This window comes from Peromyscus leucopus, chromosome X (genome assembly GCF_004664715.2).
Source record: "Peromyscus leucopus breed LL Stock chromosome X, UCI_PerLeu_2.1, whole genome shotgun sequence".
In the NCBI taxonomy this organism is placed as follows: Eukaryota; Metazoa; Chordata; class Mammalia; order Rodentia; family Cricetidae; genus Peromyscus; species Peromyscus leucopus.
Window position 1 is genome coordinate 88,124,650 of NC_051083.1, and position 27,025 is coordinate 88,151,674.

General features: G+C 38.9%; 1 protein-coding gene and 2 pseudogenes across 1 annotated transcript; 1 reads left to right on the top strand and 2 right to left on the bottom strand.

The window, feature by feature from the left end:
• Window positions 1–10,442: 10,442 nt before the first annotated feature.
• On the bottom strand, window positions 10,443–10,982 carry LOC114685836 (annotated as a pseudogene).
• Window positions 10,983–23,021: 12,039 nt separating this feature from the next.
• LOC114685835 (uncharacterized protein C9orf85 homolog) lies at window positions 23,022–23,265 on the top strand. The gene is given in 2 exon segments (XM_037198791.1): window positions 23,022–23,153; window positions 23,155–23,265. Coding segments are annotated over 2 exon segments (243 nt in total).
• Window positions 23,266–24,911: 1,646 nt separating this feature from the next.
• Window positions 24,912–25,875, bottom strand: LOC114685834 (annotated as a pseudogene).
• Between the last annotated feature and the right edge of the window lie 1,150 nt (window positions 25,876–27,025).

Consider the following 27,025-nt stretch of genomic DNA (forward strand, 5'->3'; position numbering starts at 1 on the left):
GGTCTGTACTTGGGCTTCTAATGTGAGGATAATGGTGTGGGATTAAAGCCTCAACCTCTGGCAGCTGATGCTACCTCTAGTCAGGAGTGTATTGAATTTGAGGATACTCAGGTGGGGGTATCTGTTACACAACAGACTGGTTTGGGGTGGGGAAAATCTTCATACATTTTGTTAACAAGAACTCACAAAAGTATTGTGTGTTATGTAGAACAGTTGGGAAAACAGACTTTGATTTTTCCTTTATATCACAGACAGCCCCTTCTCCCATTAAAATCAGTCATGTGAACTGTGAGATGGAATTTAGCTTCTCTCTTCTCTAATTTTTCCTGGTGTTGTTGGCTGTGGTGGTGATTGTGGTTTTGTCAAATATGTAACTGCCTAGTACTTTCTCTTAACTTTTTATGATGCCTTGCTGCTCTTAATGTGCAGTGATTAATCCCTCCTTAAATTAAAGCACATGTCAAAATAAGGAAGTTAGGGATTTAAAGAGACGAAGTTCTTAGTTTTACACACACACACACACACACACACACACACACACCATGTACCATTTTCTTAAGATAAAATTTTAAGTGGGATTGCTATGATTCTGTAGAATCAATTTCCAAGTGAATTTTCACTAATTCTAGGCTGAGAGCATACATGTATCTTAAACCCAAACATCTTATTTTTATTTCCCAAGCTTCCAGATTCTCTGAGTTTCAGGCTTGGTATTAAACAGACTATTTTACACCTTAACATCATCTCAAACTCAAGATGTTCCCAAACCCAATTCATCATCTCTGCTTTCTCCTATTCTTCAACCTGTCCCCTGCCTTCCTTATCTCAGTGAAGAGCTGGCAGTGTCATCTATTTTTATAAGGCAGAAATTATGACTCCTATTTCACAGTCACCTTCATATCCAGTTTATTCCAAGGCTCACTGATTCTATCTCATGAGTCTGCTTGCTCCTCTCAGCCTTCATTACTATCACATTAGTGTGAAAGAACAACCTTTCTTAACCAAATCACTGTAAAGGCTTCCTCTCTGGGTTTTTAAGAATTTGATTGCTTTTTAAAAAGTAATTGCTATTTATTATGTCAGCATATGAAATGCCATTTAAACTATATTACTATCTATATCTTCACACAGAAAGTCTACTTCACACATACTTAGAATTTAGGCTTGCTTTACTTTGATTCACAGAAGATCAATATTTTATTATTTAACCTTTGCCCTTTTGTACTATTTCACCTTTTTTATTACTGTTTTCATATTTTTTAATTAAACTGGGGGCAGTGACTAGAGAAATAGCTCAGCAGTTAAGAGCACTTGTTGCTATTTCAGAGGCCCCCAGGGTCTGTTTCCAGAACCCACACGGTGGCTCACAATCATCTTGAACTCAAGTTCCAGGGCTTTGGGCGCCCTCTTCTGAACTCTCATGGTACCAGGCACATACGTGTTGCACATACATACATGTAGGCAAAACGTTCACACATGTGAAGTAAAATAAACTGAAAATTATTTCTGTTAGCAGACATTGTGATGTTTTAATACACATATCAAATCTGATCTTGTTCTACTCTCCTCTCACCACTTACGCCCCTCATGTCTGTTTTCCTCCTTTCTGTTCCCCCTTTCCTCCACAAGTAGTTCTTCCTCTGTTTTCTTTCTTTTTAAACTTTGTTATTTGTATTTTACGTGCATTGGTGTTTTGCTTACATGTATGTCTGTGAGAGGGTGTTGGATCTCCTGGAAATGGAGTTACAGACAGTTGTGAGCTGCCGTGTGGTTGCTGGGAGAATTGAACCCTGGTCCTCTGGAAGAGCAGCCAGTGCTCTCAACTACTGAGCCATCTCTACAGACCCTCCCTCTGTTTTCATAACGTTTGTATTCTATTACTCTCTCATGGGTTTTTACTCTCCTCCCTTGCTCCCTCCTCCTTTTAGAACTCTCACTTTCCCTTACACTCTTTCCATCTCTCTCTCTCTCTCTCTCTCTCTCTCTCTCTCTCTCTCTCTCTCTCTCTCTCTCTCTCTCACACACACACACACACACACACACACACAGTTTCAGTTCTGTCGTTGTGATAAAATAGCCCCACAACAAGCAACTCAGGGAGAAAATGTTTATTTTAGCTCACAGTTCCTGGTTACAGTCTATTATTATAGGGAAGTCAAGGTAGCAGGTACTCGAAGCTGCTAGTTACATTAAATCTATGGTAAAGAGCAGAGAGAAATCAAGTCATGCATTTTCTTTTGCTTGCTAGCTTGTGCTCAGCTCCATCACTCCACTCTTACGTAGTTTAGGACTGTCTGCCTAGGAAATGGTAGGCTGGATCTTCCCATACCAATTAAAGATAATCCCCCACGGACATGCCACAGGCCAACCCAATGGAGACAATCCTTCATTGAGACTCTTTCCGGGTGATTCTAGGTTGTGTAAAGTTGACAATTAAAGCTAATCACTGTGTGTGTGTGTGTGTGTGTGTGTGTGTGTGTGTGTGTGTGTGTGTGTGTTCACATTAGGCTCCACTTAATGCCTTTCTGAGTTTGACTTATTTCATTTAACACAATCATCTCCAGATTTGTTCATTTTCCCTCTGTACAAATGTCATGATTTTGTTTTTCTTCACCAATGAATACAACTCAATTGTGTGATGGCACATTTTCTCATCTATTTAGCTATTGGTGGGCATCTAGACTGGCTCTGTGGTACGTTAACTTAGCATTTTAGGTATATGCCCAGAAATGGTATAGATGGATTATGAGGAACCTCCATACTGACATTTATAGTGGTTAATCCAGTGTGCATTCTTTCCAACAGACTCTTCACAGAAGTGTCTTGTTTCCCTATATCCTTGGCAACATTTGCTATTATTATTTACTTTGATAGCCGTGTTGATTAGGGTGAAATGAAATATCGAAAATATGTTGCACAATTTTTCAAATATTTATTTACACTGTATGTTTATTCCTTTGAGAATTGTCTGTTAATGGGTCCATGTATTCATAGGATGATTTTTATATTTTATATTTACAGTTTATTTTTTAAATGATTTATTTACTTTTATGTGCATTTGTGTGAGGGCATCAGAATCTCTAGAACTGGACTTAGAGACAGTTTTGAACTGCCATGTGGGTGCTAGGAATTAACCCGAGTCCTCTGGAAGGGCAGTCAGTGCTCTTAACTGCTGAGCCACCTCTCTAGCCTCTAGAGTTCTTTAAAGCTGCTAAATATTAATATCTATATCTATATCTATATATCCTATTCTGTAGGCACATCTGGACTACTTTTAGGATTTAAAACTGGCTATGCTCTGTTTTATGTCCATGTCAGCCCTCTCCATCAGTAAGCCAATTTCTTCAAATACTTTATCTCTTTGTTCTTATTTAAAAACCATCTGTAAAAACATTATCAACTAATAAGTCAATCAAATTTGCTCTATTATTGTTTCTGAATGTGCCTTAAAAATCACATAGCTGCTATATTTGGTCTCAAAATTTCGTAGCACCCAGTGATTCTTCTGCATTTTACTCTTTGCCTTTTTAAAGATAATTGTTGGATTGACTAAATCAGACTTTCTCCACTTTTCTCAAAACTATGACCTTGTCTACCTTTTCATCCTTAGTGATAAACTCTTCATCTTTGATTTGGATCCCTCTCTTGCCTACCTCCTGTCCAATGTAGTTTCGACTCCATTCCAGCTCTTTTCATATAAAACTTTAATATAACCAATTTGCTCTCATTAAAAAAGCAAAACTCCAGTGAAATAAACAAGCTCTCCATTGACCTTGCCCCCTCCTCCAGCTGTTGTCCTGTTCCTCGTCTGCTCTTTGCAGACAAACCACTAGCAAGACTTGCATATAATCTCTAATTCCACTTGCTCGCCAGCCCTTCTCGGCCATCTGCTTTTTATCACCAGCTGTCCTATAAAATTACCAACACCAAGGTCATGAGTGACCTAATTGTTGCTGAATCAAATAGTAATGCCTTATCTTTACACTTAAATGATTTCTTCCTAGCATTTAGTTACCTTTCAGCTCTCTAAATGTTAGAAGAGAAATTTAAAAAAATCTTACTTAAAATCTAAACACTTAATAGATCGTTCATTTCAATTTTCAGAGAAAATAGAAGATGTAAGGAAAGTTCTTTTTCTTTCAGAAAAATAAATAAATCCAACTCTTTGTAATGTAGATGTTCAAAGAATTCAATTTTCCTTTAATGGAGTTTGCAAATTAAACATATTAAACAGTAATTCATTTGTATTTATTTCATCATGTCTAAAATATTGTACTCTAGCATATGACTCATTTTACTTTGTCAAATTTAAGTAAGTCTGTGGAAATATTCCTATTATATTTATTTATCCTGTGTGGAAGAAGCACATGGAAGTCAGAGGACAACTTGCAGGAATTAGCTCTCTCCTTCCACTCTGTGGGTTCTAGGGATCGAACTCAGGTCTTCAGGTTTGGCAGCAGGTGGCTTTATCCATTGAGCCCTCTTGTCAGACATGAAAATGCTTTTGTAAAAGGAGAAAAATGAGTGCATGGGGGAAATACCTTGATTATTAATCAAGTATGAAAGCTAATTAAAACACGTAATGATACTTCAAAATAATATGCATACTTTGGAAACATACAATACTTCTGAGTTAGTTACTTTTCTGTTGCTGTGATAAAATACCACAATTAAAAGCAGCTTACAGAGGAGGAGTTTATTTTGGCTTCCAGTTCCAGAAGAGTGAAAAAGAGTTCATCATGGCAGGGAAGCATAGCAACAAGCAGCAGACAAGGCAGCAGAGCAGGAAGCTGAGAGCACAGATGCTCAACTGCAGGTACACAGCAGCAGAGTGAGTGGAAACTTGAGTATGACAGGCTATGAACTCTCAAAGCCTGCCTTCAGTGGTGTACTTCCTCCAACAAAGCTCCCTCCTAGACCTCCCCAAACAGTGCCAGTATCTGAGGACCAAACATTTAAATGCCTTAGCCTATGGGGAACATTTCCTATTTAAAACACTACAACAGAGATGGAATATTGCTACAATTCAATCTCCTAAACTGCTAATATATGTGTGTTCATTCTTTTAGAATTTTTTCTATGGCAAAATTAACATACAGTAAGTAATGGTATTTTTAATGAAAAAAATCTAATTATTCACAGCTTATTTCCTTAATGTCTTAGATTGCATTCCAGTTAGTCTACATGGTTCTTCCTCATTTCTCTTAAGTGCTTCAACATTTTTCCATAGCAAGAGTTTATTATAATTCATGGGGTTCTCCTGTAGTACTTGCTGTTTATAAAAGTTTGCTATTACAATGTCATAGGAAACATTAACATACCTTGTGTGAGCATCTCTGAAATGAAATTGTAGAGCCAGAATTAAAATATGTTAATACTACAAAACAGTAATTTTAGTTCTGTAGAAATATGTGGTTATATGTAAGTTTGGGTACGAAAATTAAAGTTTGAAGAAAAGCTCGACCACTCCCCATTTATATATACTTAATCTGTTTTTTTTTTTTTTTTTTTTTTTTTGAGACAGGGTTTCTCTGTGTAGCTTTGCGCCTTTCCTGGAACTCACTTTGTAGACCAGGCTGGCCTCGAACTCACAGAGATCCGCCTGGCTCTGCCTCCCGAGTGCTGGGATTAAAGGCGTGCACCACCACTGCCTGGCAAATTTTGTCTGTCTTTGAGTGTGTGGCTACATTGCTGTTGTGATGTCATTTTATATTTATTAGCTCATATAACCTTGGACAGTCTTGAGGGGGTTGATGTTATTATACTTATTTTTATAGATGAAGACACGAAATCTTTGAGAATGTCTTAGTTACTTTTCTATTGCTGAAGATAAAAGCAGCTAATGGGGAGAATGGGTTATTCGGGGCTTGTTGTCCCAGAGGGCAATGATGAGGCATTGATGGCTAAAGCTGCAATCGGCAAGCTTGCAGCTTGAAACACACAGGAAGGAAAAAGCAAACTGGGAATGATTATCTTCTTCCAGTGGCTTCTTATATCAAGGCCACACCTCCTGAGCATCCCCAAAGAGTACAACCAACTGGGGACCAAGTGTTCAAATAGTTAAGCCTATGTGGGACCTTCTCATTCAAACCACCACAGAGGAGATGGAAAAAGTTATTTATGACTACATGATTAATAGGTACTGGAGTTAGCATTTTAGTCAGAGTGCTGTGCTAGGATCACTTGTATACTACCAAGACTGTTATCCCATTTTTTATGTTGCCAAACAGATGCTCCAAGAGGCTTTAGGCTGCTTGTACTGAGTCAACAGTCAGAAATTAGCATAGCTAAATTTCTAACCTGGGTCTGACTGCAGAGCTTTGGCTTTTTCTTTCAGACTACATTCCCCATATTTTATTTTTAATATATTTTGGAGTTTTGAAATTATGAAAGTAATCTGCTATTATCTCTAAAACAAAGATAGTCATGACCAAGTTTAGAGAAGAATTCATGGAAAAGAAATAATTAATGCTACCCTCCACTAATAACTGCTGTTTTGATTTATTCCTTTTCATTAGTTTCTCTACACACAGGCCCACAGGCCTTTCTTTCTTTCAAACCTTATGGTCTTTGTACACTGTGCTCACAAAAATGTTTGAGTCTAGTTGTGCTCTAAACATTTAAAACTATATTTCTATTTATTTGTGGGGAAGGATCATAGGACAACTTGCAGGAGCCGGTTCTCCCTGTCCACCATGAGATGTGGGTCCTGGGACTGAGCACAAGTCATCAGGCTTATCGTCAAGTGCCTTTAATCACTGCGCCATCTCACCAACCCCTCGTTGCACTTTCATATAGGGATTATTGAAGTACTACAAAGTCTATACAACTATAACTTATACAAATATAACAGCCTGATAACAATGCTTCTAAATACATGCCAGTGTACCTTTTTTTTCAATGATTTGTTTTGTAGACTGAAATAAAAGAGTTTCTATTTTGCTAAAACCACCATTGAAAACATATAAAAACCATTAATAAAACATTTCTGTCTTAGCCACTATGGAAATCAGTGTGGAGATTTCTCAAAACTGAAAATAAACTTTCATATGACCCAGCTGCACCACTCCTGGGTGTATACTCAAAGGCTTCTATAGCCTACAGAAGAGATTCCTGCACACCCCTGATCATTGTTGTTCTATTTACTACAGCTAGATAACCAACAACTGATGAATGGATAAGGAAAATGTGTTACATATATGTGATGGAATATTATTAAACTATAAAGAAAAAAATGAAATCATGGTATCTGTAGAAAAATAGAACTGGAAAATGTTATATTAACTAAGGTTATCCAGGGTCAGAAAGACAAATGCTGCATGTTGTCTTTCCTATGGAAATCCTAGCTTAGAAATATGTGAACAACAAATACAAAATGAAATTAAAGAGAAAATTTCAATGGCGGTACCTAGTGTGGGTTGATAATGCTGCTTTTAGAAGGCTTAGGTTATTAAATGAAAGCTCTGGTGCTAGAAGTCAGCTGCCTTACTACAGGTTGTTGGTTTAAGGAGGCCCCTGAGGCCCCTAAAACCATACAGACCATTGCTCTTGGTTACCTACCAGAAATACACAGTGAGACCATATTTACTGAAGACACCTTCTTAGTCAGACATAGAGAAATGACAGTGGATCTGAGCAGGAATTATCTTTCTTGCAACCTAGTCCTCAAAGTTCCAGAAAGAGCTATGCAGGCTTCTGGGAAAGACTTGTCAACAACAGCCTTATTCAGCTACAGACACCTGTGTTTAACAACACTGCTACTCACACAAGATAAGCCTACTGGTGCTACAGTGATAAGTCTGCTGTTATGTAAACAACCGTGTTCTTGTCTCTGAGACCATTTCCATAGGAAGAGATTCATATCTTACACTGTAAATTTGGTCAAAAGCCTGTGGCTGATGACGTCAAAAGCCCTAGTAAGGGAAGCTTCTGCTGTTTTTACTAGTTGAACACAATATGCTTGTTAAATTCCTTTCTGAATATTTATGTCTGTTCCCACTAGATTAGTGCTGTTGTTAGCTCTGTTCAGAGAAGCTTCTTTTGGCAGTGTGTGGAAGCTACTACAGGGATTTGTACCTGGTCAAAATATTAAGAATAGATGACAGTTGAATCCCAAGCCATGAACGGGATATCTGTATCAGTTTTTCTAGGTCATAGGGAACATGAAAAAGAAGAAGAGAAAAGAATGTAAGAGCCAGAGGAATAGGGGAGAGTACTGTGGAATACTGCCTTTCAGGAATGCCATGGCACAGCCATTGCAGTCATGAAGTTAAGCGGTTGCCTAAGGCCTGCCTAAGGTGGGCTTTGTGAACATTCCATCACAGATGAGAGAGGTGTTCATGGAGTCCCACCTCTCCCGGAGGAGCTGTTGGTGGGTAGTGATTGCTAGGGAAGGGAGAGTCTTTTTTTTTTCCAGTGGTACAGACACTGGCCATTTGTGTATGCTTTAGTAAATAATAACCCACCCATGTTTATTCGAGCAAACCCAATTAAACTTAGTGGTTGTCCACCCTCAAAGCAAAACAAAAAGATATGGCAATACTTTGAGGATTTTTTGGGAAGACAAAGGGGTTATGTGGGAGTGACAGGGGTATGGGGAAAGATGACGGGGGTGAAAGTGTTTGGAGTATATTATATACATGCATGAAATTATCAAAGAAAAAATAAATTAAATTAAAAAATATAGCAGGCCTGTCAGCATCCTGTTGTGGAAGACAGAGGGCTGCTTGAGGATTTATATACAAGTGATGGTTGATGAGGGAGGAAGAGACGTCTTTTCAGTGGTGTAGCTACTGGTAAGGTGGCCACACTCGAGCAAACAAGCTGTGGCCTATGCCCAGGTAAACACTCCTAATGAGACCCATTGAAAGTAGACGGGGTCTGGTTAAGAAGCAGAAAGAGAATAATGGGAGTGGGAAGGGAACAAAGGAAAGTAGTGTAGGAAAATATGACTAAAATACGCTATATACATGTATGAAAATGACATCCTGAAACTCATGTGTAACTGACACATGCTAATAAAACATTTGCATCCTATAGTAAAGGCAGAGGCTTAATATATTTAAAGCATGAAGATTTCCTACAACCTCCACTAGGAAGTTGATCATAAGAGCAAAAGAGTTATTTTGTTTAACTTCTTTATTTTCTTCTTTTTGTATGTGCATGCCTGCATGTGTATTCATGTTCTTGTGTTTGCACAACTTTATGCATGTGTGCATGTGCACATGCCTGCTTATGCATGTGGAGGCCTGAAGACAGCTTGGGGTGTCGATCTCTGTCGCTCTCAACCTTGTTTTTTGAAACAGGGTTTCTCACGGGCCTGGAGCTCGCCAGGTCGGCTAGGCTCCCTGGCCAGAGAGCCCCAGGGGTCTGACATTAAGTAGAGTTAAGTACATCAGAAACAGAAAATCATGAAAATTTGTTAGGTGATTAAATGATTGTTTAAAACAAGTCCTTCCAAGCCCTAGAATTTTTTTTTTCTGTTTGAATCGACCTCCCCAGAACTGAGATTCAAAGTGTGCACTGTCACATCTGACTCATTTATGTAGGTGGTGGGTGATTGACCTCAGGTCCTCAAGCTTGCAGGAAGGACTCTGCTGACAGAGCTGTCTCCCTGATATCCTATTTTAAAGATTGATTTTAAAGTTAGCATAGAGAGTAATGGGTTTTATAATGACACATTCATACATATGCACCATTATACCTAAGTTTTTTATTGCATAATGTAATTTATCACTCTGACTAATGATAAATAACTTACAGGAAATTTATCCCACTATTCAGTAATGTTTCATTATAAAGAATATTTTGGCCAATATGAAAAAAATTAAACTCCATTATGCTGACATTACCGGAAGTGGTGTTAACTTAGCAACAAGTCATCTTTATCAGGCCATTTATTCAGCTGAAAAGAAAGATGATACATTCTGGCTTCTACTTAAGTAGTTACTTAATTCAATAATTTGGTCTGTCACTACTTGAAAAGTGTATTTGCTTTTTCAGCACTGAGTGGCAATGAGGTGTAAGCAGCCTTCTTGGCCCCCACTTTCCCCCTAACAGAAAGCAATACTGAGATTCAACAGTGAACATCATGTGCTTCCTATGTAAACTCGGCTCCAAAACAGTGTGAGAACATATGTAAGACCTGCTCAAAGTATTTCCAGCTCAAACATTTTGCCCTAATAACATGTTGCTTGGATACTGATAAGTAATCTTTTTTTTTTTTTTTTTTGAGCCTCTGCCACAAGGGCAGCAGGGTCAGTAGCATCCCCTGGCCTGTGCTTTACATTTTGTTCTGACCTCTTGGCTGATAGAGGCTTTACACCGTCGTTAAGATGCCTAGCATATCTGAGTTTTTGTTCTCTTCACTTTTGAATCAGATAAACAGGAAACACACTTTGGTGGAGCCCCAGTAGAGGGAGCGGTAGGGGTGGAAGCAGGGGTCATAAGGGAGGAGGTGGTATTAAAGTAATCAATGTGGTAGAGTCCAAGTTGCTTGTACTCTGACTCTGCTGTTCCTGTAGGGTCATAATTTTGGCAATTTGAGCTTCGAGGGCAGCAAGTTCATTTTCAAGTGTAGAGATTTTCTGCGAGGCTTCCTTGTTTGCCAGTGTTACTGTTTTCAGAAAAGCTTCTTCCTGAAACAAATTTGTTGAGGAAACATGCCTGTGTGAGCTTCTCAAAGCAAGGAAAGCCTTCCTCAAGGGAAGGCTTGGGCCTAACCTCTGCCACAAATCTTATTGAGCACTCTTCTTCCTGTATGACTACCCACCCAACATCAGCAAGAGATGACATCACATCCTCTCTTTGGCGATTGGAACTCCATTCTGAGAAGTATTTAGGGAAATTCATACTACCTTATGTGATTCAGTGTCCAAGAGTTCAGGTTCAGTCTACCAGTCATGTGATGAACTAGATGAACCATATGGCTTCCCAGCCCAAACGACCGACTACATGCTTACTCCAATTTGTTGAAAATTCATCTTCTTCCAGAAGTGAATCTAGCCTAGTGCTTAGAGGGCCAAGTCTCCTTACATTTGCATTTCAAGTATTGCAGATGCACGTAGAAGCACATGGTCCATAAAGCACGCGGCTGTATAGTAGTGGTCACTTTCTCCAATTACTCCACAGTTTTCTTTACAGCTGCATAACATCTCATCCTGGATAAGGAATACACTTTGAACAAAACATTTAGAGACAAAAAATCAATAAAGAGCTGTACAATGATGTTAATAACTTAAAAAACATAAATGAAAATAAAATTACTTTTCATGGTTATCAGACAAAGATGAGAAATATAATTGACTCCCAGCACCATGAAGGATTTGGCAAAATATTGGCAAGACATTTTTTTTACATTCTTTTTTTGACACACTTTAAAATAATATTCCACAACAATTAGAGATGGTCAACACCATAACAGGCTTTTTGCGCAGTCCAGCAATTGAACTCAGTTCTTCAGGCTGTGTAGCAAGTCCTTGTATCTGCTGACCCATCTTGCCAGGTGGTTTTTGCTTATTTGTTTGGTTTGGTTTGCATTACATTTTTTTATATATATTTTATTTTACAATACCATTCAGTTCTACATATCAGCCATGGGTTCCCCTATTCTCCCCCCTCCCACCTCCTCCCCTTACCCCCAGCCTACCCCCCATTCCCACCTCCTCCAGGACAAGTCCTCCCTCAAGGACTATGCTCAACGTGGTATACTCAGTCCAGGCAGGTTCAGTCCCTTCCTCCCAGACTGAGCCAAGTGGGCAAGACATTTTTATATTGTGTGAAAGGCATGTAAAATGCTGAATATTTTTGTCTGGAAGATAGATTGGCATGATATGCTACATTCAAATATATTTACACTATATGATTCAAAAATTGTGCTTGTAGAAAATTATCCTTAAGAATCCCATTTTTAACCAAAAATATATGTGCATAAAATTAATTGTAGTAATAAATATAACACTGGAAATCTGGGATAGTGAAATATTAGAAAAAAATAGTGAAAAAGCAGGAATGATAAAATCTCTCCATGTAATGAAGGATAGCTCTATTTCAGTGCAATGCTTTAAAACAACGAAATACCCCAGCATCTAAAGTCCCATGAAGAAATTTTCATTAATTAAAAATAATGTGCTCACCGGGCGGTAGTGGTACATGCCTTTAATCCCAGCACTCGGGAGGCAGAGGCAGGCGGATATCTATGAGTTCGAGGCCAGCCTGGTCTACAGAGTGAGATCCAGGAAAGGCGCAAAGCTACACAGAGAAACCCTGTCTCGAAAAACCAAAAAAAAAATAAAATAAAATAAAAAATAAAAAATAAAAATAATGTGCTCAAGATACACTAAGTAGGGAAAGCTTTTTACAACCAAGTTGTCATTATTTTGTAAAATAATATCTATTTAGAGCTACACAAGCACCCTCAAATTAGTGAAAAACATAAGTTTATTGTTTGTTTTTGTTTTGAAGACAAGGTTTCTCTGGGTAGTCCTGGCTGTCCTAGAACTTGCCCTGTAGATCAGGGTGGCTTGGCCTCCTGAGTACTAGGATTAAAGGCATTCACCACTATGTCCAGCTGTGAAATATAAATTATGTTATATATTATTGTATTTGTATTATTACATTATATATTAGTATATCATATATAACAATGATATTTACTGTTTTAAACTTGAAGTAGGAATGAGAAATTTTATCCTTTTTTGTTTTTAGGTTTCCTAAATTGTCTTTAACGAAAGATGCTATTTGTATAATACAAATTTGAAATGTGATGATATATTATCATCAGAAGCCATTAAAGGTTTTTGTTTGTTTGTTTTGTTTTTGAGACAGGGTTTCTCTGTGTAGCTTTGGAGCCTGTCCTGGAACTCACTCTATAGACCAGGCTGACCTCGAACTCACAGAGATCCGCCTGACTCTGTCTCCCGAGTGCTGGGATTAAAGGAGTGTGTCACCACCGCCTGGCTAAAGTTTTTAAATAAAAATCCTATGCTTTATAATGTGTAACACACTCAGTATACTGCAAGTTCATTTTTGGTTCTCTTCACTCTAGATGACAGTGTGTTGTTTCCAGATAAATTATATGTGACATGTTAAAAGAGTTACACCATACCTTGGTGAGAATGTAAAATGTACTGAAAGATATTTTCAAAAATTCACATTGCTTCCAAAAAATAAGAAATAAGAGATCCAGAAGTACAACTTCTCCAGACTATGGAAATCAGATGCAGGAGCAGTACACGTGGTCTCATCAAGATGCAAGTGGTGGGGGAAACCTCACGTAAGATTTTCCAGTGTGAAGCTAGCTGCCTGGATAAAGAGTCCTTGAAAAGTAGCCACTTACTAACCACAGACATTGAAAGTGGAAAATGTTAAGAGAAAAGCTTGTCTGTTCTCTGGAAGAAAGGGTCAAGGATAGGGTGAGGGTTACGGATGGCTGCTATGTACATAGCTCAGTAATAAAAACCAGTCTTCTGACATTCAACACTGACATCTGGAGCAGCTTTTGCACAACAGCTGAATTAAATCAGTCTTGTCAAAATGCCCTGCTTTCTTGTGAGAGAAACGGCCTATGCAAGAGAAAAATAGCATGCAGGATGACAGGGAACACATGATGAAGGACTTGGGGGAGAACAGAGAATGGCAATTAAAAAAATCTATCTGGAAAGCTTAGTGATAATTGTCCAAACTCTGTCTCTGGTGAGCATTTTCTATATGTATGTGTGAGTGTTTATGTGTGTGTGCTTGTGTGTATTTATGTGTGCATATTCACCTTCTGTGTGGAGACCAGAGGGGAACCTCGTCTTGGGTGTCATTCTTTGAGTGCTTTCCATCTTTCCCTTGCAACAGGGTCTCTCACTGGTCCCCAAAATCAAGCAGACTGGGCTGGCTATCCAGAGACCCCAAGGAGCTGCCTGTCTCTGCTTTACTTCTTCGGGGCTGGGATTACGAGAGCATCCCACCATGCTCAGCTTTAAAGTGTGGGTTCCGGGGATTCAACTCAGCTGCTCATGCTTGTCTGGCAAGCACTCTACCAACTGGAGATTTTCTAAACAGCTTAAGGAAACTGGTCGTATACTTGCCATCATTTATTACTTTTTAAAAAGCAGACCGATAGCAATGAAAAAATAAATTCCTAAGAACCATAGTCACCCCCTCCCCAAGTTATTTAGAAATAAGGATGTAAGCTGATAATTAACTAATAGAAATCGACTAGCAACCGATCACTATCCAACTGTAGGACTAAAGATGAAAAATAAATACTGCATGCAGAATTTCTGTCCCGCTTCCTTCTCCAGCTAAGAACCAGCAAGATTCCTGGAGTGGCACTGATGAAAGGCACTTGAATTTATTGAGCAAAATCTCAGCTATGTCCAAGACATTCATTAGGAGCCTAGGGATAAAAACAGACGTCAGAAGTCCCAGAGTAAACACAGGAAGATATTTTTGGATGAAAACTGAGAAATTGATGGCATAAGTATGAGTCATGAGGAGGCAGAACTTGAGCAAGATACAAGAAGAGGGAAATGAGCTGTAAAATGACCCAAGCCTATTTAAATACACTGGATGTCTGGCCTCCGAGGGAAGGGTACCTGGAGAGAAGCTGGCCATAGAGGGGCACTATACTTCACAGTATTCTTCTGGATAAAAGCAGGTCTGTACAAAAGCCAAAACAACAACTGGGTTGTCAGAAGAAGCCTGGTAGAGAGACAACAGTTGGAAGTTTGTTGTAAAGTCCTGTGTAGTTAGGGTGGTTAACTCCAATGTCAGTGGAGTCACTGGTGTAAGCAGGACCAGTCACTAGGGGCAATGTCTTCCCAGACTCTTTCATGGACAAGTCATAAGGGGAGCTGAAGGTCCTCCTTCGTGAGTTTTCATAGTATATAAAAATCCAAATCCCAGAATCTATGCTCATCTCTGAAAAGTGGGGTCAGAGTGATCAAAGATGGGCTCGATGTGCCCATCTAGCCATCTAATCAGTGGCTATTCTAGGAGAAAAGATCTGGTTAAGAAGATGTCATCTAGAGAGAAAAGTTCCCTCTGCACTATTGTTAGAGCAAATTCTGACCTGTCTTTGACAAAAAAGGAAATGCAAACAAGTAAAACTCACACTCTATGCACATGTGTGTGTCAGAAATGAACTTAAAAGACAAAGAGAGGATTCCCTAACTTGAGAATAAATTATAGTAACATAATTAAGTTAATCTCAAAGGAACTGGAATAAAACATTATCAATATTTTCTATCGGTTTTGTTTGATCTGACACTCAAAGTTTGAGATTCTATTCTGACATTGATAATGAACTACAGGAGCAAAATTTACTGCCAGCTAGAAAACCAATCTCAAGGTTATAAATGTTTACATTTTGTAGACTCAGCAGAAGTAGACAGTTGGCCTATACAAGTTTGAAAGTGCTGTCACTATCCAAAGAGTTATAGGAGCCCTTCCAAACATTACAAAAATGAAAACTTTAAGTTCATTTTTCCTGTTACATTTTAGTGTCCTGAACCTTTTCACTCTTGCAAAGAGTTTATGATTCCAACTTCCAAGAGGCATTGTAAAGAATTACAGGTCGGTATGGAAAATTAGCATCCACTTCATTGAGAAGTTTTGAGTAATACCAATGGTAAAAAGCCATATTAAATATAAGTCAGGCAAATGAGGGACTCTGAATTGAAGATGAAAAACCTCATAACTCAACCAATATTTATTTGGATATGCAGGTCTATGGGCATCAAACTTACTTCCATTCCTCATGATTCCATATTTTGTGGCGATTTATTTTAGTCGGCTAGACTAAAGGTTTGTCTTAAGTACTGTAGGCCAAATCACCACATGCGCTCTCTCGCGCTCTCTCTCTGGCAGTGAAGTTTCATTGAAATGTTTTCACACTTTTGTAATATGCACTCCAACTCCTTGCCTTTTCACCGCAGCTACAAAGTTGAATAGCTAAGGCAGAGACTGCATAAGGCCCGCACAAAGGGCCAGTTCACAAAAGAATTTTGTCAGCTCCTCAGTTAGATGATCAAAGGTGGTGAGGAAAGCTTAATATACTTCCTCCAGAAGGCCTGTTTCCCTTGCCAGACCGACGAATTTTATCTTAGTTCTTTTGCTGTTTAACAAACATGGGAGCTAGAGGTCTTCGTTTTTTATGTGTTATAGTTTTCCTAAAGATAGCATGTAGGAAAGAAAAACACGGCTCCAATTCTTACTAAGAAATACCATTAATGTTTGTGAACAAAAATAAACAGTAGAAGCCTGAGAGAGACCACTGACTATTAAATTCACAGGTATGGATGACTGAGACCTCGGGCTTTCTAATGGAAGCTTGCAGTCCCTGACCCCATCCATTTCGTAAGGGTCTAGGATAAATTGTATTGTATACTGGACTACTAGAGGTAGAAAAAAGCACCTGTTTGTAAAGATGCTCAGGATTGAAAAAGCATGTGAGACTACTGAGATTCTGTGCCACTGCATGAAAGGGCCTCTCATCAACAGAGGCCAAGCAGAAGGGAAGCCACAGCTGCGGGTTATATTTTAAAGTTCTAGGAAAGAGGCCACATGGAAGGTCTATGTTTGTGTTATGAGTCATAGGAAGAGACAGGTGGTAGATCTGGAGCTTAATGTCCGTATGTGATGTCTCTGACTCCCAGGACTGTTCTGAGATGTGTGCAAAGCCAGCTTGGAAAAACAACGAGAGAATTCAAATGCTTCTTTTAATCAGGGGATATTTTATATTTTGGATTGTTTTTAGCCTTAACCTAGAATTCTATGTGTCATCTGTCAGATGCTTTAGTATGCCGTTGTAATGTATCTCAACATTTACTATATGGATCATTTACTCCTGAGTCAGCAAAGATTGACATCAACAGTGTGTTACATAGAACCACCATGTCTACTTAAACTATTGTCTTAATTTTCTTCAAAAAACTTGAAGTAGAAAATAATAGAAACCACCAGGCGGCCGTGGTGCACACCTTTAATCCAAGTACTTGGGAGGCAGAGGCAGGCAGATCTTTGTGAGTTTGAGGCCAGCCTGGTCTACAGAGCGAGATCCAGGATAGGCACTAAAATTACACAGAGAAACCCTGTCTCGAAAAACAAAACAAAACAACAACAACAAAAAAGAAAATAAGAGAAACCTTGAAAAAATAGCAACCAGGAAACAAAGATACAGAACTGCTTCAGGGAAGGAAGTGGAGAGGAGAAAAAAGGAGAGGGAGAAAGCTCAAAAGAGTATACTTGTGGACCACTGTAGAAATATGCAGCTCTCACACTCACAGAATTTTTCATCTCCAAACCTATTATTAACCCAGGGAAGCTGGGTGAAGGACAGCAATGTAGTCCACGATTTTTTAGATAGTTCAACCTTTAATTTCAGTTAGAGAAGATCAACAAAGATATGAACTCCCAATGGTGTGTTGGACCCATACTTTATTCTGTTGCTGTTAGATTTTTCACTTAATTAGAGCTGATTTATGGTGTAGAACTGAGTGAAGAATATCAAGACGTAAATACAATTGTCTAATTTGACTTCCAATTGTGTTGTCTTGGTATTTGAGTCATGCGATTGTGTTTTTGAATGGTGAGCTCACCTGAGACCTGTGAGTTTTTTCTGCAGTCTACAGCCCCATCAGCTAATTTCAGTTCTCAAGCTGGCCAGGCTTCCCCCAGAATGCTGTCTTAGTTTCATCTCCCATTGCTGTGATAAAACACTTTGACAACAGAAAATTAAGGGAGAAAGGGTTTATTTGGTTCACGGTTTGAGGTTACAACCCACCATTGTGGGGAACCCAGGTGGCAGGGAGTTGAGGCAGTTTGTCCCATTACACTTGCCATCAAGAGCAAAGATCAGCAAATTCATACCTGCATGCGAGTGCTCAGCCTCCTTTCTTCATCCTTCTGCAGTCCAGAGCAGAGAGCAATGAGTTCTCTGGAGTGGAAACAGCACAGAAAAACACCAAGGTCATGTGTGAATTTGGGACTCTATTACATATATAATGTGGGATTTCATTAACAAAATATAAGGCTCCCCATAGGAAGAATTACAATAGAAAAGCATTAAAGGAGAAAGCACATAGGCCAAAGCATGTGGCAGCTGCCAGTTAGGTGAATTTCCTTGGTTCTGTAGATATCAGAATCCATGGATAGCCGGGTATCATTTGCATTTCAACAAGTTTTGTTTTTATTTTACATCTTATTTGTGTGTGTGTGTGTATGTATGTGTGTATGTACATGTATGTGCACACATGCACACGTGTGTATGACAACATGCATAAGGGAAGTCAGAGGACAACTTGTGTGAGTTCAGTCTCTCCACTAAGTGGTTTCCTGGATAGAACTCAGGTCATCAAGCTTGGTGGCAAGCACCCTTACCTGATGAGACATTTTGATGGCCCCTTTGCCAGTAGTTAGAAATTTCACAAATAATTGTCATTTGGGTGCCTACTGTGTAGTCTTCTGTTATTTCTGCAAATTATTTTAAAATAACCTTTTGGCCTTAATAGATCTTCTCAGCTGGCATCTCATAGGTCTCCACAGTACTGTAGGACAGCTAGTGCATCCCAGTGGTTACTACAAGCTATAAACAAGGAAATAATTCATCCAAAATCCTATAATAAGTGCTATCCTGGGGCTTTGTACCAAGTAACTATCTTAATGCTAACTTTAGGATCCTTCAAGTTGAATAGGCTGGCACTGAACTTATTATGTAATGCAGACAGGCCTAGAAATTGTCATTCTTCCCCCTTAGGCTCCTGAGTGGTTGGGATCACAGGGCTGTGCTACCAGCCCTGTTTCATCGGTGTGCTTTGTGCTTCCACAGTCCTCCTGACACTCAAAAGACAGCAGAGGGGGCTGGAGAGATGGCCCAGTATCTACTGCTCTTGTGGAAGACCCTAGTTCAGTTGCCAGCATTCATGTCAGGAGGCTTGTGTGTTAGCCCCAATTCCAGGGGATCCAATGCTCCCCACCTCTGAGAGCACCTACACTCACATGCACATACTCACACAAGGCACACACACATACATTAAATTCAAATTAAAATAAGTCCTTTTGAAATGTAGCCAAGATGTCCACATTATGTGCTAGCCTGCCTACGTTGAAGTCCAAAAGGTGAAGAGTAAAAAATTCCATGTCAGTAGGAAACAATGAAAATTATCCTTCATCCCTTTCTAAGTTAGCATTTATTAGATTTCTGTGACACTGCAGTGATGTGTAAAATATTGTTAAATATCAGCAATTTAATATGATTTGGCAAAATATAAATGTGAGTGCACTATATTTCCTACATAAGATGAATATGTGTTGTCTGTTCTTTCAGTAGTTCCAGATGTTTTTTTAATCATATATTTTGGCAATTGCACTATTATAATACCTCCTCTGTCACAGAACAAAGGGGTTAAGATGAAAGCTTTGCTGTTTGATATTGGTTAGAACCTTGGTTAGTCACAGTTTTTCCTTAAATACTCGGACATTCTATAAGGAAGTATCAGAATCTTTTTTATCCCCATCACCTTACTAAGCATACTTTGTAAGGAAGGCTCCATCAAGTTGATTGAATTTTCGAACATTAGAGTGAGTAAGAGGCAGAGTAGGAATTCTACCCCAGCTGTCTTTGACTTATGAGCTTAGGCTCTTCTTATTCTCTCCCATGGCCTCCTTCTTGGGTGATGAGTGTTTAGGAGTCAGACCCCATTTGGTCTTGAATTTTTGAGTAAGGCCTATGTGAGCTCACAGACAACCAGTTATCCATATCTTTCTCAAATGACTATTTGGAAGAGGCGATATTCTATACATATGTGGGATTTAATAGAAATAAGTTATATGTTGAAGCCATAGAATTGAATTTTCAGTGTCTAACACATAAAAATGTTCAATAATTATTTTTGAGTGAGTAAACTGTTAGCATAATTTATTATACATTGTGAGCCACCAAGAAATAAAATTAAGAAGATATCCTTCTTATGTATTTCTATATACATTCATTTATACTTATATCTTATATTTTTTCTAAACATGTGTCAAAGTATTTAGGACAACACTGTATATACTGTTTCACAATCTTTTAAGAATAGCTTTTATTAATTTTGCTGGGTAAAGATTTTCAGGATATTAAACTCAGCTAATAAACAAATCTTTGTGTTTTCACATAGTTCATTTTAGAATAGATACAGTTCTGTGGGATGTTCTGTATGTCCTGTGGGAGCCCGTTCTTGGGTTCCTCGTGGCTTTACCCAGCAGGTCTGCATAGAGGATGATTAGGACCACGGGACTGAGTGCAGGTGTCTGAGATGGTCTACACTTGGCTGTGATGTGGGATGGTCTGTATGTCAAGTTGCTCTGATTGGTCAATAAATAAAACACTGATTGGCCATGGCTAGGCAGGAAGTATAGGCGGGACTAACAGAGAGGAGAAATAAAAGAACAGGAAGGCAGAAGGAGTCACTGCCAGCCGCCACCCTGACAAGCAGCATGAAAAGATGCCAGTAAGCCACGAACCGCGTGGCAGGGTATAGATTTGTAGAAATGGACTAATTTAAGATATAAGAACAGTTAGCAAGAAACCAGCCACAGCCATACAGTTTGTAAGCAATATAAGTCTCTGTGTTTACTTGGTTGGGTCTGAGCGGCTGTGGGGCTGGTGGGTGACAAAGATTTGTCCTGACTGTGGGCAAGGCAAGAAAACTCTAGCTACAATATAGAGCCACTTTCTTTCGGTTGTGGAAAATCTAATCTTGTCAATTGATGGCAAATCCAGATACCTTAGGGTTTGCTAAATCAGGTCAGCATGCACTAAATCAATTTAGACTGGAGTTTAAATTCCCAGGGGTGGAGGATTGTATTGTAGCATTGAATCATAGGTGGTTAGGTTTGGTAAGAATGATTGGTCTGTAAAGAGCTAGGCCTGTGAGGACAAGTAACTACCCTTAAATGAGGGAAGTGAAAAATCTACCCAGTAACCACATTTATCTACCTAATAAAACAATACTCCAGAGAAGACAACACTCACTTGAGGCTTTGAATATGGGGATTATGCTTCCAACCATTTTTATGGGAGTGGCTCCTAGATGAGAAATGTATTTTCTCTGTTAGGAAACAAAGATTTTATAGGGATATTGTATGTGCCAATTATGTTATTACCTTGATGTGTCCCATGCTGTCTCACATATACCTTTTTACCCTATAATGTTCCTCTTATCTGAATATCTGGGATACCACAGCCTCACAAGAATTCTATATATCATCTTAATGTGAGTGTGGTAATTTGAACGAGAATGTTCTCTATAGGAACATATGTTTGAATACTTGTTCCCCAGTTGGTGTCACAGTTTGGGTAGGTTTAGGAAGTGTGGCCTTGCTGGAGGAAGTGCCACTGGGGGTGGACTTTGAGATTCCAAAGCCACACACCATTTCCATTTTGCTTTTACTGTTTCCTGTTTGGGGCTTGAGATGTGAGCCCTCACCTATTCTATTCACTATGTGTGCCTGTTGCTACACTTCCACACCATGATGGAGATGGACTCACCATTCTGGAACCATAAGTCCAAATAAACCCTTTCTTCTATAAGTTACATTGGTTTTGCTGTTTTATCACATAAATAAAAAAGTGACTAATACAGTATATAAAGCAGGATAAAGGTGGCTTCATTTTATATCTTGGTCCTAAAAAGTCTGAGGCAGTTCCATTACATTTTCCTGGTCCCTCAGAACTAGGAGAATTCAACCCAGTTTTCTTGCATTCCCATTAGGGCAAAAAAGTTAGGTGAGCAAGAATGCCTATAGCCCCATGGTCCTGATAGGGGGTTCCAAATTATATATTTGAGGTTTAGATGAGAACTCCAAAATCTAACTTCAAACTCCATGTTTACCCTATATTTGTAAATATTGTTATTATTTATTGGTGAAAAAATGAGCATTGATCAGATCCAGAAATGAAATAACATTTCAAATAAAAGAGGACAAGAGGGAAGGTGGAAAGGATAATTATGATGTTAAAAAGCACATTCTAGCCGGGCAGCAGTGGTGCACACATTTAATCCCAGCAATCGGGAGGCAGAGCCAGGTGGATCTCTGTGAGATCAAGGCCAGGCTGGTCTACAGAGCAAGATCCAGGACAGGCACCAAAGCTACACGGAGAAACCCTGTCTCAAAAAAAAAAAGCACATTCTAGACATCTGTTCAGTAAAGAAACTATTCCTAAGATTCCTAGTGGTTTTCAGAACTCTCTCACATGTGACACAAGCACATACTTCCTATAAAAATGCACATAATACAGACATATGGACCTTAGAACGTGTTTCTATATTTCCCCTTTCTTCCAAAAATCACTTGATTTAGAAATTATTTGATCATTTCTTGCATTTATTGTAATAACCCTTGTTTCTATGCACATACTGTTCGTTTTTCAAAAGGTGCAGAACATTTTTTAAATTGTGTGTGTGTGTGTGTGTGTGTGTGTGTGAGAGAGAGAGAGAGAGAGAGAGAGAGAGAGAGAGAGAGAGAGAGAGAGAGAGAGAGAGAGAGAGAAAGAGAGAGAGGTATGTGGGTGAATGGTGAATGACTCAGAGGGCAACTTTGTATAGGTTCTTACCTTCATGTGAGTTCTAGGGATCAAATCCAGGCTATCAGGCTTCACAGCAAGCACTTTTCCTCACTGAACCATCGTTCCAGCACACTCTGGATTTGTAAGGGCCTTTATAAATTAAAAGTATTAACTGTTTTTTGAATTGAAAAGATAGCTCATCAGGTAAAGGAACTTGCTGTTAAGTCTGATGGCCTGAATTCCACCCCTAGAACCCACACTGTACAGAGAGAGAACTGACCCTTGCAAGTTGTACTCTAACCTCCAAATGTTCACCATGGCTCTTAAAAGTTCCACACATACATGCGCATGCCCAGACAGACAGACAGACAGACACACCCACGAAATTTTAAAACGTGAAAAAAAAATATTAACTATTTTTGAAACCCTTCTGTAACCTCTTCCCTGTAACATAAAGGCCATGCTGACATAAGGAGATTTGGTAATGGGTTCCCAGCATGGCAATGTGGCTCAGCCCAGGTCTGAGAAGCACCAAAATACATTCACCTTCAAAAATGACAAGTTCAATAAGAGAGGTCAGACCAAGAAAAATAATGCAAAATTTCATGATGGAGTTAGGTCAGCACTGAAAACAAGTTCTTGAATGGTGTGTAAAATACAAACCACTGTCAAAGCCTAAGAAGTGTGTTAAATGTTCACAAAAGACAGTGAATGACTCTTTCATATAATGTGTAGACCATGTGCCTGTGAACTTAAAGTCTGTGCAAAATATGAAAAGAAATTTTCATTATTCCCTTCAGTGAAGAACCAGAAACTTCAGCAAATTCTGAAAATCAATGTACTTGAAATATTTTCTTTTAGGTTTTTGTTGCATTTTATTTATTTTTGGTGATTTTTCTCACATAGGATATATTAATATTTTGTTTATATACAAAATTCAACGTAAAATATGGAGAAAGTACAAAGGTATTCACTACTCTCCTGATCGTATATTCCTGAAGGTGAACTGATAAAATGGCTAGAAGCCTATAAAACTCAAAACCAGGGAAATGCAGGGCTTTGTGTAAAGACTAGAGCATTCATTGTCAATGCAGCTTTGAATCTCTGGTCTCACATTTACATGCTAAATAGTATGCTACAAATACATAACTTATCTAAGCCTGTCATCATTTGGGTACTGTAAAAGGATCTAAAATCAAATGTTCTCTTTGTAATCCTTCTATTCCCATTCTTTAGTTCAGGTAGCATGTATTTATACTTTCTATTGACATTGTTGTCATCATCTTCTTCATCATAGCCATCATCATCATCTTCATGTTGTAATCTGGGCAGCACGGCCAGTAAGTAGAAAACAACTAGTCCTTGAATTCTGAAAATGTATCTAATAGATGAAGATGGTGAGAGAGAGAATCCTCTGGATCTTCTCCACTAGGTCCTTGACAATAGGAAAATTACTCACTTAGAAATCTGAGATTGATAATTGAAACTTAGATTATGGTACCTTTCTTTTTTCAGAGTTTCACATTTATTTCAATGGTTCAGCAAATAGATACACACATATATGCATCTACATACATGTCATATATACATACATGGAGATTGACAGTGAGAAAACATGGTAAAACAGTAAAATTGGGAACCTAGGTACAGAGTGTGGAAAAGTTCATTGCACCGCCTGGCTACTTTTAAACACAAGGACACAGATTTCAATAATCACATGAAGCTAGCCTACACTGTCTACAAGTAGAAACACTGGCAATGAAAAATTCAGAACAATGGAATTCTGGGAAGGATAGGCTTATGAGGGAGAACCTCACAGAAGCGTCTAATACTGCAAGTATCTCTACTTGAGTATGAATGTTGGATTTTTTTTTCTAGGTATTAATGATATAGTTCACACATTTTTTCTGAGAATATATTCCCAAACTGGGGTGGGGAAGGCAAAAACAATGGGATGAAGTATATAAAAATATGTTTGAAGGAAAATCACTATACATGATTTATATTTGTGTGTGTGTGTCTGTCTGTCTCTGTCTCTGTCTCTGTCTCTGTCTCTCTCTCTCTCTCTGTGTGTGTGTGTGTAAATAAACTTGTAAAGATGTAAGGGGGTTTTTGCTAGAAAGTCACACACCTGAGGTCAGTCTATAGAAATGTACTTGCAGTGAGCTAATCATCTTAGTTTTCCATGAGATAGTTCTGATATAATCACACTGGATAGTTTGACATTAGGTAATATGTTTTTTCTAAACAATTTCTAAAGCTTATACAACATGCCACAGTAAGTATTTTTACACATATTCTGTATATGCAGCTTAAATTTTACCACGAAAACCTGAAGGTTTGTTGTTCTAATGTTACAGACATTTTCTGTTGCTCATGAGCCCGCTCTGCTTCTTTTGAACAGCCTTTCTGACGCCCTCATGAGGAGGTCAGCATGTCTGTTGAGCTCTCTGCCGCTGACTGTGCTGTCAGGCCACCTGAGTGTCTTCATCTCGTCATCTGAGTCAGTCTCAGCATCCAAATCCTTATCACTGTCTTCCTTCCTTTTGCACCTTCTCCTATGGTTAGAACCTTGATTTTCAGAATTTGCTGAAGTTTCTGGTTCTTTGTTTAAGGGAATAATGACGACTTCTTTCTTTCTACACTTCGCACAGGCTTCAAGTTCACAGGCACATGGTCTATACATTATATGAAAGAGTCATTCACTGTCTTTTGTGAACATTTAACACACTTCTTAGGTGTCCCGGCCAGCGGCATCTTCAGCAGAGACCATAGAAGGGGGAATGGCGAATGAAGGGACAAGAGACACAAAGAATTGACAGCAAGACAGTATTCTGATCAAGCTGCAAAATTTTATTTTTCTCAGGTGGGTTTTATAGTAAGCAGACCAGGAAACTTTCTTTGGGAAAAGATCAGGGGACTGTTGAGTTGCCAAGCAACCCAACCAAGCAACCTAACCACAAAACATTGTTACTAATGGTCACTGTAGCAGAAAGATAAGGAAATGTTGTTTTCTAATAACTCAGGACTTGTTCAGGCATGTCAAAAGTTTCTGGTTAGTGGCTCAATACTGGACAACAGAAACTTAACTCAGGCAGGCAATATGGCATGACTCTTGAAATTGTCCTCGGCACTTAGGCGTTGACAGTGGTTTGTATTTGCTGTATTTTACACACCATTCAAGAACTTGTTTTCAGTGCTGACCTAACTCCATCATGAAATTTTGCATTATTTTTCTTGGTCTGACCTCTCTTATCGAACTTGTCATTTTTGAAGGTGAATGTATTTTGGTGCTTCTCAGACCTGGGCTGAGCCACATTGCCATGCTGGGAACCCATTACCAAATCTCCTTATGTCAGCACAGCCTTTATGTTACAGGGGAGAGGAACTATGATGCCTTTCTTACAGGATTTGTTTTCAAGGAGAATATGAGCAATCTATGCAAGAATGTCTGGCATGGGCTAAGGTTTCTAAGAATGTTATTATTACCTCAGCCAACTAGGCTCCTTTCCTTCCATTACAGAGATGACTTTTACATAAAATAAATAATGTGCCCTTCAATAATCCTTAACAGAACACACATATGTAGGAGAGAGGAAAGCTCGACAACTTTGGGGTGGAAAGAAAAGGCAGAAATTTGAAGTGAATTGTGGGGGTCTTTCAAAGGCACTGGCAGATAAAGTGCTTCCTACTATTGCCTGTGGTAGATGGAATGTGTTTCAAGGGCAACAGCAACAATTTTACCACTTTGCATGTCCGTTGAATGTAGTTTTGCTTCCATTTCACCAAGAAAAGAAATTTAGTTCCCTTTTCCTGGCATTTGGGTTGGTCTAGTGTTTGTTTGGGAGCAACAAAATGAAGCAGAAGTAATGTTGCATTCCAAGCTTTTACTTGCCTCTTGGAATGTTCATTTTTGGAACCTAAGCAAGCAGTTGTTCAGGGGCCCACGTGGGGGAAATGAATCTCCCTGATGTCAGCTTCAGCTGAGTTTATAGCCAGCAGTCTATAACACCTTCTGGTTATGTTTAAAAAGTGGGTTTGATATTTTGACCATCTCATAACCTCAACTGATATCACCTAAAGCAAAAACAAAACAAAACACCCAGGCAAAAACACTATCATGACAGGAACTATAACAAACTGTTGATGTTTTCAGCCTCCATGCTTAGAGTGGTTTATTATGCAACAGAAGATAACCAAATATCACCTCTTCTTGCATTGGTAGGCAATGGGAAGGCCTGTTTACAAAGGCTCTCAACTGGTGAAACCTGAACACTGCTCTCCTCATGAAAGAGCCTATCCTATTCAAGGACTGCTCAGAAACAGCAGATGCCAGTTGTCTATTGAATTTCAAAATTCTGAAAACAAGATGGGGTGTTACCTTGAGATGTTATTGCATAGGTAAATGACTTTGGAGCCTAATGCCTGCAGATGATGCCTTTGAATTTCTTTTGAAATATGGAAAGAATGGCTCTTGTGTTTGAAATA